Here is a 17,198-nt window from a genome sequence, read left to right as displayed (position 1 = left end):
CTCCCCCCCTGTACCAGGAGCCCCCAACTCACCGTTATTCCTGGACATGCTCCCAGAACCCCCTTCTCATATCGGTCTTACGGTCTTCCTGTTGCCCTGGAACCTCCAGAGTACCCCTCTGCTCCAGGTCCCACATTCTTGCTGCACCCCGTTTTAGCATCCCCTTTCTTCCATCACCCCATTCTTGTCCGACCCCCGAGACATCCCCATTTTTCTCTTTTCCGTTGTCCTATGTTCCCATTCTCCTCTAACTCCTGCAGATACCCCTCTTCTTCCACTTTTCGTAATTTTTCTCCATCCCCCCAGACCCTCCCCCAATTGCCATAACTCCTCGGCGCAGCACTTTGCGCCGCGCCAAGAACACCGCGAGCGCTCAGCGGGTGTCAGCTATTATTAGGCACCACTGACTGCCCCCCCAGCCCGTCGCCTCCGCCCGCCCCGGGTGCCCCCGCCCCCACCCCTGGCCCAGGGGACGGCGGCGTCCGTGTCGGGGCAGCAGGGGTGGGGCGGGCGGCTTGGAGACGCCGCGCCCCCGCCAGCGCCGTGCGCCCTGTGCCCGCAGCGCCGGCGCCCCCCATGCGCCAGGCGGCGGGACTGCGGCGTCGGGGGGCGCCATGGCTTCGTCGGCGGCGGGCGAAGCGGAGGAGACCACCCGGCTGCGCAAACCGCGCTTCTCGTTCGAGGAGAACCAGATCCTGATCCGTGAGGTGCGCGCCCACTACCCGCAGCTCTACGGCGCGCAGAGCCGTCGGGTGAGCGTGGCGGAGCGGCGGCGCGTATGGGATGGCATCGCCGCCAAGATCAACGGTATCACCAGCTGGAAGCGCACGGGCCAGGAGGTGCAGAAGCGCTGGAACGACTTCAAGCGCCGCACCAAGGAGAAGTTGGCTCGCGTGCCGCACTCCACGCAGGGCGCGGGGCCTGCCGCCGAGGACGCCTTCTCTGCGGAGGAGGAGACCATTTTTGCTATCTTGGGGCCTGGGGTGTCTGCATCGGGGGCTGGGGCCGGAGCCGGGGCCGAGCAGCCCCCCGTGGCCGCCTCCTCACAGCCGCCGGCCTCAGGCAGCTTGACCCAACGCTATGTGTTACCTGAGGACCGCAGGGAGGATCGCAGAGAGGATCGACAGACAAGTGAGTTCCTGCACCATCACCTTAGCAAAAACAGACACTCACAAAGCGTACTGTGTGCCCACACTGTCCCAAGCCCTTTACTTGGCTGTCAAATTCTCGCTATAAGAGTGTGGGATGGGTGCTGTTAAAGCCCCATATTACAGCTGGGGAAACTGAGGCTAAGAAAAGTGAAGTGATTAGCGACTGTCAGAGTCAGGAGTGGGACCCAGACCTAGGAGGCCTGGCTCCAAAGCCCACAGCTGGGACCATCAGCATAATAATAATATCAAATACTTCGGAAGCATGTATCATGTGGTGTGGTGGTTAAGAGCTCAAAGCAACTAACCAATGGGGCGGTTCTACTCTGTTCTAATCCTTGGCAACAGGTGTGGTTTGGTTTTTATCACGTGGTGCAAAGTGTTAAGCATTCTGGCTGCTAACCTAAAGGTTGGTGGTTCAAACCCACCCAGAGGCTCCACCAGGAGAAAGATCTGGTGATCTGCTGCGTAAAGATTAAAGCCAAGAAAACCTGATGGGGCAGTTCTTCTGTCACACAGGGTGGTCATGAGTTGACAATCTCAGTACCAAGCACTAAGCTAAATTCTCTAAGCGCAAGGTTTCATTAACATATCAGAGGCTGTGTAGGGTGGTGACTTTGGAGAGAGGTTGTTCGAAGCTCTAATCATAACTTTACCACTCAACTGTGTCATCTTGGGTAAGATACCCACTGCAGCACCTCAATTTCTGCATCTGTAAAATGGGGATAAGGTGCCTTGGAGGTGCAGTGGTTAAGTCCTCATCTGCGGACTGAAAGGTAAAGACAACTCAGAAATCCTAAGGGGCAGTTCATCTCAATCCTGTGGGGTCACTGTGAGTCGGGATGACTTGATGGTAAGGGTTTTTTTTCTTTTTTTATTATACTTTAAGTGAAAGTTTACAAATTAAGTCAGTCTCTCATACAAAAATTTATATACACCTTGCTCTGCACTCCTAGTTACTCTCTCGCTGATGAGACAGCACACTTCTTCTCTCCACCCTGTATTCCTTGTGTCCATTCAGCCAGCCAGCTTCTGTCCCCCTCTGCCTTCTCATTTCCCCTCCAGGCAGGAGCTGCCCACATAGTTTAATGGGTCCACTTGATCCAAGAAGCTCACTCCTCACCAGTATCATTTTCTATCTTATAGTCTGGTCCAGTCCCTGTCTGAAGAGTTGGCTTTGGGAATGGTTCCACTCTTGGGTTAACAGAAGGTCTGGGTACCATGACCTTTGGGGTCCTAGTCTCAGTCAGACCATTAAGTCTGATCTTTTTACGAGAATTTGAGGTCTGCATCCCACTGCTCTCCTGCTCCCGCAGGGGTTCTCTGTTGGGTTCCCTGTCAGGGCAGTCATCGGTTGTAGCTGGGCACCATCTAGTCCTTCTGGTCTCAGGCTGATGTAGTCTCTGGTTTATGTGGCCTTTTCTGTCTCTTGGGTTCATAATTACCTTGTGTCTTTGGTGTTCTTCATTCTTCTTTGATCCGGGTTGAAACCAATTGATGTATCTTAGATGGCCGCTTGCTAGTGTTCAAGACCCCAGATACCACTCACCAAAGTGGGATGCAGAATGTTTTCTTAATAGATTTTATTATGCCAATTGACTTAGATGTCCCCTGAAACTATGGTCCCCAGACCTGGTAAGGGGTTTTTAAGAAGAGTGTAAAAATAGGCCCCACCTCAAAGGGTTGTTGTCAGGATTAAGTGTGTTAATTTGTGTAAATTGCTTAGCACAGTGCCCAGCAAAAGCTCAGTGTTGGTGCTTGACAGAGATACCACTGCTTTGAGGTAGGTAGTATTTTACCGTTTTGTACATTAAAAACTTGGAGGGGTTTGATAATTTCCCAGTCATGTCCTGAGTAGCAGAGGTGTGGAGAGCTGAGTACAGACCTCCTGCTTATCCTTGACACTGAAGTATTTTTTCTTTTAAAGCTAGTCCCTGAGCACCTGCCCTGTGCTGGGGACACGCAGTGACTGAGATATCCCCTCCCCTGTCCTTGTGGGGCACACTGTCCAGTGGGGGAGACAGACCTGTCCCCAGACAGTAATCAGATTGGGGAGCCCAGAGGGGGTGGCTGACCCAGCCTGGGAAGTCATGGAGGGCTACCTGGAGAAGGAGTGTCAGAACTGAGACTTCAAGGGTAACGATGAGTGGATCAGGTGAAGAAGAGCTGGGAAAAGCGTTCCTAGTAAAAGGAACAGCATGTGCAATGGCATGGAGTCAAGAGAGCTTGGCCAGTTAGGAAGCTGAGAGAAGTTCCTGGGTTGAAGAGCGGGATAAGTGGAAAGACTGAAGAAAGGAATGTTAAGGTGAGATCAGAGAGGTGGGCAAAGGCCTTTAGGCCAAGCTGAGGAGTTTGGATTTTATCTTAAATGCTGTGGACAGCCATGGAAGTGTTTTGAGTAAGACATGGACATGGACATGAACAGACAAGGCAGTTCAGGATCATGTAACTCAGAGGGGTTCACTTACTCACCCAAGGTCACACAGCAAATAAATGGTAGAGTTGGAACACGTGTGTGTCCAACCTGCAGTCCATGCCCTTAACCACTGTTCTAGATTGCCCGGCAGTAACAACAGCAGTTCATATTGACTGTGAGTTGATGCCAGTATTAGATCACACATGGTTTGTAAATCAAAGTCAAGACTTTGGACTTTATCTTGAGGGCATTTGGGAGGCATGGAAGTGTCTTAAGCAGAAGAGAGGCACAATCATTTGACCCCTTGTTCCCAATTTGAATCAAACCTCAGTGTTTCTGTGAAATGGCCCCATTGGACCACAGCAAGAATTTCAAACTGATTTTTTTCAAAAGCTGTACAACTTCTTCATTCGTTCATTCATTCAACAAATATTTATTGAGCACCAATTCTGTGGCATGCGCTGTAGTGTTGTTGGGTGCCATAGAGTTAATTCCAACTCATAGCGACCCCATGTTGCAGAGTAAAACTGCTCCATAGGGTTTTCCTGGCTATAATCTTTATGGAAGCGGCTTGCCAGGTCTTTCTCCCAGAGAGCTGCTGGGTAGCTTCAAACTGCCAGCCTCTCAGTTAGCAGCTGAGCGCTTAACCATTGTGACACCAGTGCTTCTTAGGCATTGTAGTAGATGCTGGGAATGCCATAGAGAAAAAACAATTCCCTCCTTTTGTGGAGTTGACATTCTAGTTGGGGGAGACAGACCATAAACAAGTTACCCCAGATAATATGCCGTGAGGTGATAAGAACTAAGAAGAAAAATAAAGCATATTAAGAGGATAGCAAGTGATGGAAGGTGGTGGCGGGGTGAGGTTCTGGTATAGACAAGGTAGTCAGGGAAGGCTTCTCTGAGGAGCTGAAATTTGACCAGAGACCTGAATGGAGAGAGCAAGTCACATGGGTGTCTGGGGACAAGCACTCCGGATAGAGGAAAGAGCATGTCCAAAGGCTCTGAGGCAGGAGCAGGCTTAGCACTTCCTAGATTAGAACCTCACACAGAGACCCCCGATGCTGGTTGATAACAAGAATGGGGCTCAGGGCTCCCTCTGACTTCCCTCTGCAGCCTGAGGCATCTTTGTCTCTGACATAATATTTGAAAGAACAATGACAACATTGAGAACTTACTACATATCAGGCACTGTCCTAAACCCTGCACCTGTGGGTTTAGGACAGTGCCTGATATGTAGTAAGTTCTCAATTAATCCCTGTAATGGCCCCCAGGGAGAGGTTTTATAATTGGGTTACTCGGTCCCACCCTGATACACACGCCCATTTACAGGTGGGAAAATTGAGGCCCGACAGTTACAAATAAAATATTTAAATTCTCCTAGTGGCCCTTCCAGGACTCCTGTGAGTGCTGTGGGCACGAAGGCTGGGCCACTTTTTGTTCTCTTTACTCAGACTAGAAAAGATGCATTTTGGAGTGGCTGCAATTCCCATTCCCTTTATAAGGGAGACTTGCCACCCCCTGACTCCCCATCCCGCCCACAGCCCCTGCCCAAGAAGTAGTTAAAAGAGTGGGATCTGGAGCCCTAGTCCCTGGGTGGCCCAAATGATTTGCCCTTGACTGCTAACGAAAAGGTTGGTGGTTTGAACCCACTCAGAAGCACCATGGAAGAAAGGCCTGGCAATCTGCTTCCATAAAGATTTAAAAAACCCAAAATCCTGTTGGAGCACAGTTCTGTGCTGACACACATGGGGTTGCCATGAATCAGAATCAGCTTGACAGCAGTGAGTTTGGTTTTGGTTTCTGGAGCCAACCTGGTTTCAGCTCCCTGTTCTACCTCTTGCCAGCTCTCTGGGCCTCAAGTCACCTCATCTGTAAGATGGAGGTGATAATGACAGCATCTACCCCCACGAATTGCTGGGAGGACTCAAGGAGATAACGTAGGAGGAGACCTGAGCCCAGGGTCTGGCTGGGGAGAGTAGCTGTGGCTATTGCTCTCTCCCAGCCTCCCCCACTTTCCCCGGCTGTTTGGCCAAGAAAGGCTGGACCCCAGCATTAAAGGTAGGAAGCAGCTGACGTTTTTGAGAGAGAAGAGTAGGTGATCTGATTTGGCCTCAGAGGGGAAGGCAGACTTCCCTGAGGAAGGAACTTTCCAGCTGGAGCTGGCCAGGGGATGGTGCTGAAGGGGGGTGATCCTGGTGGAGGGAGCAGCATGTGCAAGGGGCCTGAGGCAGAAAAGAGGAGCAAAAAAGGAGGAAAAGGCTGGGGAGGGTTGCTGCAAGGACCTAGGGCCTGGCACCCAATCAGCCCCATTTTCTCATTAAAGAAAAAATTTGTGCTGGACATTGTGCTAGGTGCTGGGTCAATTACAGTGAAGAATACAGAGCTGACACCAGGAGGGGGACACAGACCATAAATACAGACGGACCATGGCAGGTGGAGATGAGTGCAATAGGAGAAATCAAGTAGGGTGGTTGTTGTTAGTTGCCTTTGAGTTGATTCTGACTCAAAGTGACTCCACGTAACTGCTCCATAGGGTTTTCTTGACTGTAATCTTAACAGAAGCTTATTGCCAAGCCTTTTCCTGCAGCACTGCTGGGTGGATTCGAACCACCAACATTTAAGTTAGCAGTTGAGCGCAAGCCGTTTATACCACTTAGGGACTGAGGTGAGAGTTAAACCAAAACCAAACCCACTGCTGTCAAGTGGATTCCCAACACCATAGCACTTTGAATGGGTGTGATCTTTCAGAAGTAGATCGCCAGGCTTTCTTCCGAGACGCCTCTAGGGGGACTGAGACCCTGTCAACCTTTTTGTGAGCACCACCCAGGGATGCCATCCCCAGCCCTACCCATACCCATAACCACCGAGTTGATTCCAACTCCTAGTGACCCTACAGGACAGAGTAGAACTGCCCCATACAGAAGCAGACTGCCACATCTTTCTTCCATGAAGGGTCTGGTGGGTTCAAACCACCAACCTTTTGATTAGCAACCAAGCACTTTAACCACTGCACCACCAGAGCTCGACCTGCCCCCAGTTCTGTTATTGTTGCTAGGGGCCACCAAGTCAGTTCCAACTCATAGCAATCCTATGTACAACAGAATGAGACACCGCCCAGTCCTGTACCGTCCTCAAAATCGTTGTTATGCTTAAGCCCATTGTTGCAGCCACTGTGTCAGTTCATCTCATTAAGAGTCTTCCTTTTTTTTTGCTGACCCTCTACCAAGCATGATGTCCTTCTCCAGGGACTGATCCCTCCTGACAGCATGTCCAAAGTATGTGAGACATAGTCTCGCCATCCAGCTCTAGGCAACCACTAATCCACTTTCTGTCTCTGTAGATTTGTCTATTCTAGACACTTCATATATGTGTACTCATACTAGGTGAGGTCCTTTGTGACCAGCTTCTTTCCTTAACATAACTGATTCATATTTTAGCTGGACTCTCAGGCTGTTGGGGGAGAACAGACTGTGGGGTCGGGGGGGCGCGGGGCTGGCAGGGGGAAAGTCAGGAGTCCAGTTGGGAGGTGACTGCAGTAGTCCAGCCAGGAAGTGATAGTATTTGGGACGAAGTTGGGGACCATGGAGGTGGGAAGAAGTTGGATATTGGATTTCATTGGAAGGCAGAGCCATGGATTGTGTGTTGGGAGAGAAAAATGAAGGTGTTTGGCCTGAGCAGCTGAGAGAGGAGAAGGTTAGGGGGGTCAGGAGCTCAGCTCTGGGCAAGTGAGTTTGAGGCACTATTAGACTATTGGGTGAATCTGCCAAGTAAGCAGCCGGATATAGTCTGGAGTTCAAGGGAGAGGTTTGGACTGGGGATGGAAGTCTAGGAGCTTCTGCCTGCAGACTGGGTTCAAAGGCATGAGTGTGAACAATATCCCAGATGAGTGGAGACAGAGGAAGTCCAGCACGTTCAAGGTTGAACTGGTGCAGACCAGTGATGAGATACTGAAGCCCAGTCCCTGTTGGAGAGAGCCCCCTCACTGCTGCCACCACCCCAACTCTCAGCTTGCCCAAACTGGACCCCAACCACCCCAGGATCAGCAACAGAGTCAAACAAGGGTAGGGAATGTCCAGATTGTTCAGAGCCTGGGAGAAAGTTGGCTCTTACTCTGAGTAGGATGGGAGCTGTTTGGCCCAGCAGGGGACCTCCAGGCCCGTTTCCACTAAGGGTGGTATCAGGTACCAGGTTGAACATATTGTTAAATATACTGATTATCTCCCTTGGGAACTGGAGCCTCCGTGGCGCAAGTGGTTTGTGCCCAGCTGCTAACCTAAAGGTTGGTGGTTCAAACACAACCAGCAGCTCTGTGAATGAGAGGCCTGGTGAGCCACTTCCGTAAAAAATTGTTGTTAGTTGCCCTCCAGTCGATTGTAACTCATGGTGACCCTACATGTTACAGAGTGGAACTGCTCCATAGGGTTTTCTTGGTGATAATCTTCATGGAAATAAATAACCAGGCTTTTACTTCTGCAGTGCCACTGGGTGGGTTGGAACCACCAACCTTTAGGTTAGCAGTTAAGCACAAATGCCACCTAGGGTCCTTTCTGTAAAGGTTACAACCAAGAAAACCCTATGGAGCAGTTCTACTCTATAACACACGGGGTGGCTATGAGTTGGAGGCACCTCCACCTGCTAAAAACAAAATCTCCCCTGGGTACAAAGACTGACCTGTCCTGGAGCTTCTGTTCCAAGGATTGAGCTTTCTTAGGTTTCAAAGGATCACCTGGGGCCAGGGCCGGTGGGAGGTGGGAGAGGAAGGTGGAAAGGGGAAATTAAGACAACAGGGCGAGGTGACGCCCACCTTACCCACCTCTGTCTCCACAGATACGCCAGCCCACAGCAAGGGGGGCTGCGGTAGCCCGGAGCCCTGGGCCCGGCCCTCCTGCTATTCCCAGGACGGGGGCTGCCTGCGGCCCAAGGAGCGTGAGTCTTCGCCCCCTCCAGCCCAGCAGCAGGTCCAGCTACCCCGCCTGGCCTTATCTCCACCGCCCCCAGCCCCGCCCCCGCCCCCGGCCCTGCCACCACCCCTTCCACCGCCACCACCTCCTCCTACTCCGCCGCCGCAGCCGCCCCCGCCCCGCGTGGCACCCTCGCCCCCTAGCCCACCGCCCCTTCCACCGCCTCCAGCCACGCCCTCGGCCCCAGACCCCTCCTTGGACTTCCTGCGGGCTCAGCAGGAGACTGCCAACGCCATCCGAGAGCTGGCTGGCACCCTGCGGCAGGGACTGGCCAAACTGAGCGAGGCCCTTAGCGCCCTGCTGCCTCTTCTGCCGGGAGCCCCAGCCGACCCGCTGCCCCCACCTCTGCCCCCACCGCCGCCTCTGCCCCCCAGACCTGTCCTGCCCCCACCCACCCCCAAGATGGAGATCTCCCCAGAGCCTGTGTCCGTGGTGGCTGCGGTCGTGGACGGGGCCGTGATGGCAGCCAGGGGCGTGATCATCGCCCCTAGGAGCGAGGAGGGAGCCCCCCGGCTTCCCCCAGCCCCACTCCCACCCCATGACTCACCCCCACATAAGAGGAGAAAAGGTTTTCCCACACGGAAGAGGCGGGGGCGATGGAAATCTCCGTGAAATCCGCTGTTGGGTCCGAGCTTGTCTACTGGCCTTCTGCCTGCACCCCCCAGCCCCCAGCTTGGCGCAGTCGAGGGGGCCGTGCCTCTTCACCATCCGAGCCGCACGCGGCTCCCCGCTCCAGGGGCGTCGTGCGCACCCCACTCCCTGTACTAGTTAGTGCCTGATTCTCTGGGGGGCGCCTCGTGGGTGGGCTCCCTGAGTCCCTTTCTCCGGTACAGTGCTGTCTGCCTGGCTGCCGACCTTAACCTTGACTTCTAAGCCATCAATTTTATGTTATTTATTACTGCCCTTTGTTGTGGAGAGGAAGAACTTGGCGGGTCTGCACATACCCCCGCCTCTCACAACTCCTGTTCTTGACTTGAAGAGAATTGACCCGTGGGGGCCTCCCCACCTCCCCAGCCTAGACCTTGGAGGTGGTTGGGGTTTGCAGGACAAATCAGAGTATGGATGACAGAAAGGACACCCTAGGGGGAGAGGGGAGCAGAGTGCCGATGGGGGGGTATAGTTGGGCCCTTTGCCCCCCCCACTGCAGTCTCTGACGTCCAGAGCTCAACCCCCTCTCTTTTCCCCACTGATAACAAGAAATCAATAAACTTATTTTTAATACAATAAATTGGGGCTCTGTCTGAGACAGGCTTGGGGGGCCAGTACCTATACCTGCCCTGCCCCCTCCGAGAGCAAGTGGCACTTTCTCAACTCACTCCCTCTGCAAAGTTCCGGGTGGTTGGGTTTTCAGCCTTTTTTCTCCTACAGCCCTCAAGTCCTCAGTTCAGATGAAATTTAATTCCTATCCATTCTTCACATACTGACCTAAGTGTCACCTCTGCCAGAGAATGTCCTGGATTCCCTCCCCCAGACTGCAGGGACAAGGCCTCTTAGATTCTTTCTCAGTGTCTTGTGGTTCTCAGGTGCGCATAAATGAAAACGTGCCTGTGTTTAAAAGAATGTTCCCACCATAGTTGCATGAAGACGGGAGCTGGTTCTCTTTTTCACTCTCCACCCCTGCAGCAGAGCCTGGTAGCAAAGTAGATAATTACCACCACCATGGATGCAATCTGAGATCTGCTGCTAACCGAAAGGTTGGTGGTTCAAGCTCACTCAGCAGCTTCCTGGGAGAAAGACCTGGTGATCTACTTCTGTAAAGATTCCGGCCTGGAAAATTCTATGGAGCAGTTCTACTCTGACACACATGAGGTCATTATGAGTCGAAACTGACTGGACGGCAACGGATTTGGTTTTTCTTGGTTTTGGACTCAGGTCTGGCTCAACCCTCAATGCAAGAGTGGCCAGCTGTGTAACTATGAGCAAACAACTGCACTTCTCTGGGTCTCTATTTTCCTCATCTGTAAAATGGGCATACAGACCAAGGAGTCTTTACTTTCTACAGTTAAATTCTATTCATCCTTCAGGTCTCAGCTCAAATATCACCTCCTCCAGGAAGCCTTTCTGACTCTGTATCATAGCCGTTAATTGAAAAATGCAGTTAAATAATCATTTCAGTAAACTTAAATTTAACGTCCGCTTCCATCACCAGGCTGAGCCTTATCAGGGCAAGACCTTAGCCTTTTTTGATCAGGGTTGTGTGCCTAGCACAGAAGAGAGGTTGAATATTTGTTGAATTAATGAACAAATTTAAAAAAACAAATGCCAGCTACCACATATGGGCCAAGCGCCATGCTAAGCATGGTGGTATAGTGGTTAAGTGCTACGGCAGCTAATCAAGAGGTCAGCAGCTCAGATCCGCCAAGCACTCCTTAGAAACTCTGTGGGGCGGTTCTACTCTGTCCTATAGGATCGCTATGAGTCGGAACTGACTTGACGTCAGTGGGTTTTTCAGTGGGTTTTATATGACACTAAAGGTACCCGGTGAAGAGCAGACTCTAAGGGTCTCCATTTTTTTCAGAGGAAATAACTGAGGTTCAGCTAAGTTTAGGGACTTGACTGAGGCCACAGTTGGTCAGAGGCCAGTCCAGTCTGCCTGGAGCCTGCCTCTAGCCAGAACCCTTTTTTTTTTTTTCCCCTTCTATTCTCTTTTCCAAATCTACCCTCCCACCCATCCACCCATCCATCCTTCCATCCACTCTTCTTTCCATCCCTGTACTACCTATCTAGAATATCTCCATTCTATCCTTCCATAGGATCGATCTATCCATTATTTATTTGTCAATCTATTCCTTTCATCTCTCCTCGACCTTTCTAACTACTCACCCACCCACCCACCCACACATCTCCTCAGTCACCCACTGAACACTGACCATGTGGTAGATTCTGTATGGGATCCTGGCCTTCAGAACTTTCAGATTTGGCATAAAGAGAACATACTGCCTGAATTTCCTCACCCCATTAGCTCGTACCCTCAATTCATCAGGGAAGAAGAATTATCCCTTTGACATTCCCTCCCTCAGACCCACAATCCCATCTCTGTCAGGGGCCTCGTTTTAGCTGGAACTCCTTAACTCCCACTAACCAGTTACCTTCAAGTCAATTGTTACTCACGGCGACCCCATGTGTGCCAGAGTAGAACTGTGCACCATAGGGATTTCAATGGCCAGTCTTTTGGGGGAGACCTGGTGGTGCCAAAAGGTCAGCAGTTCAAGTTCACCAGCCGCTATTGGAAACACGATGGGGCAGTTCTACTCTGTCCTATAGGATCGCTATGAGTCACAGTTGACTCAACAGCTATGGGCTTTAATCTTTTGGAAGCAGATCATCAGGCCTTTCTTCCTAGACACCTCTGGGTGGACTCAAACCTCTAACCTGGTCGGCAACCCAGTGCGTTAAGTTTGTGCCACCCAGGGACTCCTAACTCTCCCTAGTGTTTCCTAGAGAGGGGCAAGGTCAATTTTAGGTGATACATGGACTTGTTCATGGTTCTATATTAAGCTTTGACCTATTTTTTAAAATGTAGGTAGTACGTGAAACCCGATTGTGCAGGTAATATTGCTTAATAATGCTTAGGATGAGGTAAAAGTATCCTTCTTAAGGGAGTTCATTTCACAGTGTTAAGACAATTATAATACAGGTGGTAAAATTGTGACGATGAGACTGAAACTTTGGTTAACAGATAAAAGGCAGAGCTGGAGATTGCCGTTGGGTGGCGGGAGTGGAGGGGGGGAGGGAGAGCGGAGAGAGCGGACAGTCCCGGACTAGTTTGAAAATCACTAATGAATGCAACCGTAGCAAGTGATTCAATTTTTTTTTTTATTCAGATTATTTTTGAGCACTTAACATGGATCCAGGCCTAGAGAGAGAAAGGGGCTAATGTGAATTAGAACCTAGAAATCCGCCCCCTCCCGAAGCCTGCCTCGCACTGTCCCCGGTTCCTGGGAGAGAAAACTTGGGGTTTCTCAAAGTCTGAGTCGGTCCCAGCAGGTAGTAAACACTCAATTTGTGGGGAGGTGGTCTGGTGCTTGCTCTCCCCCAGCACAGACACCACCTTGCTCGCCCTCTCTGGCCCCCTTCCCCTCCTCCAAATTGGGGAGCAACAGGAGATGAGGGTTCCCCAAACCCGTTGCTCCGAAAGCACAGAAAGTGCTGGGGGGAGGGGGACGACAGACACAGTAGGAGCCGTGAAGGCCTCCTCCCACCTCCCAGACAGCGGAAATGCGTCAGTTTATCCGCCCCACAGAGCGCTTTGGGTATTGTAGTGAAGTTGGGAGGTGCGGCGAAACCAGCGGCGTAACCCTTTGGAAGCCAGAGCGCTCTAGTGGAGTTAAAACAGTTGGAGGGCGCTCGACCACTCCGCTCCTTTGCCCGATGAGGAAGCTGAGGCAGAGGCCTGGCCCGGAGGTCCTAAGTCTTTTCCTTTCTTCGGCTTTTCCCGGCCTCAGCCAGAGGCACATATCCAAGGATCTGGGGAGAACCAAGTATCAAGTGGACGACCCCTCGCATTTGACACCTTCCCGGCCCCCAGCTCTGAAATATCCAATGAGGGCGCCCCGTTCCGCCCCAGGAGTTGCTGCCTTCCTAACTCGTCATTGGCCCACCTCTTCCTTTGATGGGCGGGGAAACAGAGGCTCAGAGAGGCAAGACTTTTGCTCAAAGCTGCACAGCAAGCCCGCACAGGAACGGACATCAGGCAGCCTGTCCACCCTCCCACAATTTCTGAAGCCATTGTAGCGCTGATGGTTCGTATCACATTCCCATTCCCAACCCTTGAGCCTTAGTTCCCTGGAGCTCACCGCACACCCCGCTTGGTGGCGAGGAAAGGGAAGGGCGCGCTCGGAGAGGCGACGATCTCCCCCTCCCGCTGCCCCCCGTCCCCTTTAAGAGCTGGGCCCTGCGGGACTACGTTTCCCAGAAGGCTTTGCCGGAGCGTTATGTAACTTTCCCTGCGAAACGGCCTCTGGGGCAGAGGAAGGAGGTGGAGGCGGCGGCAGCCGTTGCAGCGGCGGCGGCGGCGGGAGCGGCGGGAGCCCGAGGCGGCGGTGCCCGCGGCCCATCGCGGGGCCCGAGCTGAGCGCCTCGGCCCGGAGCTCGGACCGGCCGAGGGCGCCAATGTGCCTCTGCCTGCTTTTTCGGGGGAAGCGAGAGTGAGAAAAAAAGGCTTAAGGCCCAGGGGGCGGGGAAGGGGGGCCGGGCCTGGATCCGGCGGGGAGGCCGGGCTGTGGCTCGCGCGGTCCCGGGGACGCGAATCGAACGTCGGCGGCGCGGATCGAACGTCGGCGGCGGGTGGAACGCGGGGGCCCGGCGGCACGCGCACGGGGGCCATGGCGTCGGTGCAGGCGTCCCGCCGCCAGTGGTGCTACCTGTGCGACCTGCCTAAGATGCCGTGGGCTATGGTGTGGGACTTCAGCGAGGCCGTGTGCCGCGGCTGCGTGAACTTCGAGGGCGCCGACCGCATAGAGCTGCTCATCGATGCTGCCCGCCAGCTCAAGCGCAGCCACGTGCTCCCAGAGGGCCGCTCGCCCGGGCCCCCGGCCCTCAAGCACCCATCCACCAAGGACCTGGCAGCGGCCACCGCGCAGGGGCCTCAGCTACCGCCCCCGCAGGCTCAGCCCCAGCCGTCGGGCACAGGCGGCGGTGTTTCGGGCCAGGACCGCTATGACAGAGCCACCTCATCAGGCCGCCTCCCTCTGCCGTCTCCCGCCCTGGAGTATACCCTGGGGTCTCGCCTGGCCAATGGGCTGGGCCGAGAGGAGGTCGTGGCCGAGGGGGCTCGAAGGGCCCTGCTTGGCTCGATGCCCGGCTTGATGCCTCCCGGGCTCCTGGCAGCAGCAGTGTCCGGCCTAGGAACCCGGGGCCTGACGCTGGCACCTGGCTTGAGCCCTGCCCGTCCAACCTTCGGCTCAGATTTTGAGAAGGAGAAGCAGCAGAGGAATGCGGACTGTCTGGCAGAACTGAACGAGGCCATGCGGGGCCGAGCAGAGGAGTGGCATGGGCGTCCCAAAGCAGTACGCGAACAGCTGCTGGCGCTATCTGCCTGTGCCCCCTTCAATGTCCGTTTCAAGAAGGATCACGGGCTGGTGGGGCGGGTGTTCGCCTTTGACGCTACTGCCCGCCCTCCAGGCTACGAGTTTGAGCTGAAGCTCTTCACCGAGTACCCATGTGGTTCAGGCAATGTGTACGCGGGAGTTCTGGCAGTGGCTCGACAGATGTTCCATGATGCTCTGCGGGAGCCGGGCAAGGCCCTGGCCTCCTCAGGCTTCAAGTACCTCGAATATGAGCGCAGGCATGGTTCGGGGGAATGGCGCCAGCTGGGCGAGCTGCTCACCGATGGGGTCCGAAGCTTCCGAGAGCCAGCTCCCGCTGAGGCCCTGCCCCAGCAGTACCCAGAGCCGGCCCCTGCAGCCCTGTGTGGGCCGCCCCCTCGAGCCCCATCCCGGAACCTGGCGCCCACGCCACGCCGTCGCAAGGCATCCCCTGAGCCAGAGGGCGAGGCAGCTGGCAAGCTGACAACCGAGGAGCAGCAGCAGCGGCACTGGGTGGCACCCGGGGGCCCGTATACCGCCGAGACCCCTGGTGTGCCCTCACCCATTGCTGCCCTCAAGAATGTGGCTGAGGCCCTGGGCCACTCACCTAAGGACCCTAGTGGGGGTGGGGGCCCCGTGCGGGCAGGCGGTGCCAGCCCTGCAGCCTCCTCCACAGCCCAGCCTCCAGCCCAGCATCGGCTGGTGTCTCGAAACGGTGAGGCAGAAGTCAGCCCCACGGCAGGGGCCGAAGCTGTCAGCGGAGGTGGGAGCGGCACCGGGGCTACCCCGGGGGCCCCTCTGTGCTGCACCCTGTGCCGGGAGCGGCTGGAAGACACCCACTTTGTCCAGTGCCCCTCGGTGCCCGGACACAAGTTCTGCTTCCCCTGCTCTCGGGAGTTTATCAAGGCGCAGGGCCCAGCGGGTGAGGTGTACTGCCCCAGTGGAGACAAGTGCCCGCTTGTGGGCTCCTCCGTCCCCTGGGCCTTCATGCAGGGTGAGATCGCCACCATCCTTGCTGGAGACATCAAGGTCAAGAAAGAGCGGGACCCCTAGGCCACCACTGCCACCAGGCTACTGCTCCCTGCCCCCTTGTCACCCACCGCTGCTGCGGATAAATTATTCCCTCCCCCACCCAACCCAGTGTCACCCCCACCCGTGTACATACTCCCTCACTCAGCCCCGATGGGTTCCCTGGGGTAGATGCATTGGGGGTGGGGGGAGAAAGCTTGTGGCTCCTGTCCGAGGGGGTGTTGGGGGTCCCCGGGCCCCTTCAATTTCCCTCTCTTCCTTGGCTTGGCTTTTCTGCTGCTTGTAGTTGGGGGAGAGGTGCCCACTTCCTTGAGAAGGGGTCTTCTGAAATATTGCTCTTTATAAACGAAGCAAAAGCATTTTACTGCTCCCCCTCTCCCACCTCCTTTTTCCCCTTCAATAAACCGAAAGATGGGTTTTTTTTTCTTCTGGGTCCCTTAGTTGTCTGAGATGCTGCGCCTCCTTAGGGACCGAATTAATCCTGCAGGGAGAGGCCGTTGCCTTGTAACCTCCAGGTGGCGCCCTTAACCCAGACAGCCTGCTGGCTGTTTTTACAAATGCCCACAGACAACCGTTCTAGCCACCCGCCCGTTTTCCAGGTGACAGAACTGAGGCTCAGACAGGGGATGGCACTGGCATAGGGGCCACAGCCAAGTTTAGGGATAGGTTTCCCCTCTGTCGCTGGTCCATTCCTTGTGTCTACCCAGGCTGTGGAGGACTCTGCCTACGGGGAGAAAGGGGAGAGAGCGGGAGGCGAGCTACAAGTGACGGGGCAGTGGGTTCCTGCTGGGCAGGGAGAGAGAATTGAGGCTAGACTGTTAGAGGGACTGCCCGAGGGAAAAATTGACCGTCACAGGGTAAACTAACTGGTTCCTTGGAAACTAGATCTCTGGGGTGTCGGAGAAGCCTGGGAAGTTAGAACTGGGCTCCTTGCCCCCATCTCGGAGGATGAGCGCCATAGGCGGCCACCCTAGAACATCCCGACGGCCAGGGGAAAAGACACCCCCCTCCCCGCGGCCGTCTCTGATGTGCACGGCCTTGTCCCGCACCTGTCCAGGTGGGCTGATCATTAACCAGGACTTCCTGCATGCTGACGTCACGGGGCGGGCATGAGCCCACTGCGGCACAGCAGGAGTTAAGGCGAGGGGGGCGGCTCTAGGAGCCCAGCCCCCACCCAGGCGTCCTCCCCCCACCACCCTGGTGAGATTCCCGGAAAGGGGAACACCGGGGCTGCCGTTGCAAGGAGTGATGGGGAATGATGGTGTCTTCCACCACTTGGCAGCACTGGGGGAGACCCAAGGTCGCCCCCAGACCTCAAGAATCCAAGTATTTCATCACCTGAGTCTGGAGGTCCAGAACGTCCTGACCCATCCAGGTCACTTAGGTGTCTGCTCCACACCTGGCAGCTCTGCGTGTCCCAGCTCACAAGTATTAGGGACCCTGGGACTTTGTCCTCCATGTCTGGAGGGTTCTAGTATCCTGAAACCCCAGTTCTTGGACCCAGGGGTCCCATCCCCCAGCCTCCAGGTCTCAGGTGTTTCTGTCACCGCTGGCACTGCCAGCCTGGGCCCTGGGCAGGGCTGAGAAAACCACCCCTGATTAAATACACCCAGGC

At 54.6% G+C, this 17,198-nt stretch overlaps 2 protein-coding genes across 2 annotated transcripts; both read left to right on the top strand.

The window, feature by feature from the left end:
- Positions 1 to 614: 614 nt before the first annotated feature.
- MYPOP (Myb related transcription factor, partner of profilin) lies at positions 615 to 9,756 on the top strand. The gene is made up of 3 exons (XM_064293851.1): positions 615 to 1,131; positions 8,395 to 8,582; positions 8,637 to 9,756. The coding sequence occupies exons 1-3, from the start codon at positions 615 to 617 to the stop codon at positions 9,138 to 9,140; spliced, it is 1,209 nt and encodes a 402-aa protein (XP_064149921.1). The 3' UTR covers positions 9,141 to 9,756.
- A 4,037-nt stretch (positions 9,757 to 13,793) lies between these two features.
- IRF2BP1 (interferon regulatory factor 2 binding protein 1) lies at positions 13,794 to 16,009 on the top strand. Its single transcript, XM_010586462.3, has one exon. The coding sequence runs from the start codon at positions 13,853 to 13,855 to the stop codon at positions 15,605 to 15,607; it is 1,755 nt and encodes a 584-aa protein (XP_010584764.2). The 5' UTR covers positions 13,794 to 13,852; the 3' UTR covers positions 15,608 to 16,009.
- Positions 16,010 to 17,198: the final 1,189 nt, after the last annotated feature.

Source organism: Loxodonta africana, chromosome 11, assembly GCF_030014295.1.
Source record: "Loxodonta africana isolate mLoxAfr1 chromosome 11, mLoxAfr1.hap2, whole genome shotgun sequence".
In the NCBI taxonomy this organism is placed as follows: Eukaryota; Metazoa; Chordata; class Mammalia; order Proboscidea; family Elephantidae; genus Loxodonta; species Loxodonta africana.
The sequence above is the reverse complement of the archived record's forward strand: the minus strand, read 5'-3'. Positions and strand labels throughout refer to the sequence as shown.

Excerpts from the sequence above, each read along its gene's own strand:
- IRF2BP1 (XM_010586462.3), top strand. The coding sequence starts at position 13,853 with ATGGCGTCGGTGCAGGCGTCCCGCCGCCAGTGGTGCTACCTGTGCGAC.
- MYPOP (XM_064293851.1), top strand. The coding sequence starts at position 615 with ATGGCTTCGTCGGCGGCGGGCGAAGCGGAGGAGACCACCCGGCTGCGC. Across the intron at positions 1,132-8,394 it reads CAGAGAGGATCGACAGACAA|ATACGCCAGCCCACAGCAAG; the intron begins GTGAGTTCCTGC and ends CTGTCTCCACAG. Across the intron at positions 8,583-8,636 it reads CAGCCCCGCCCCCGCCCCCG|CCGCCCCCGCCCCGCGTGGC; the intron begins GCCCTGCCACCA and ends CCGCCGCCGCAG.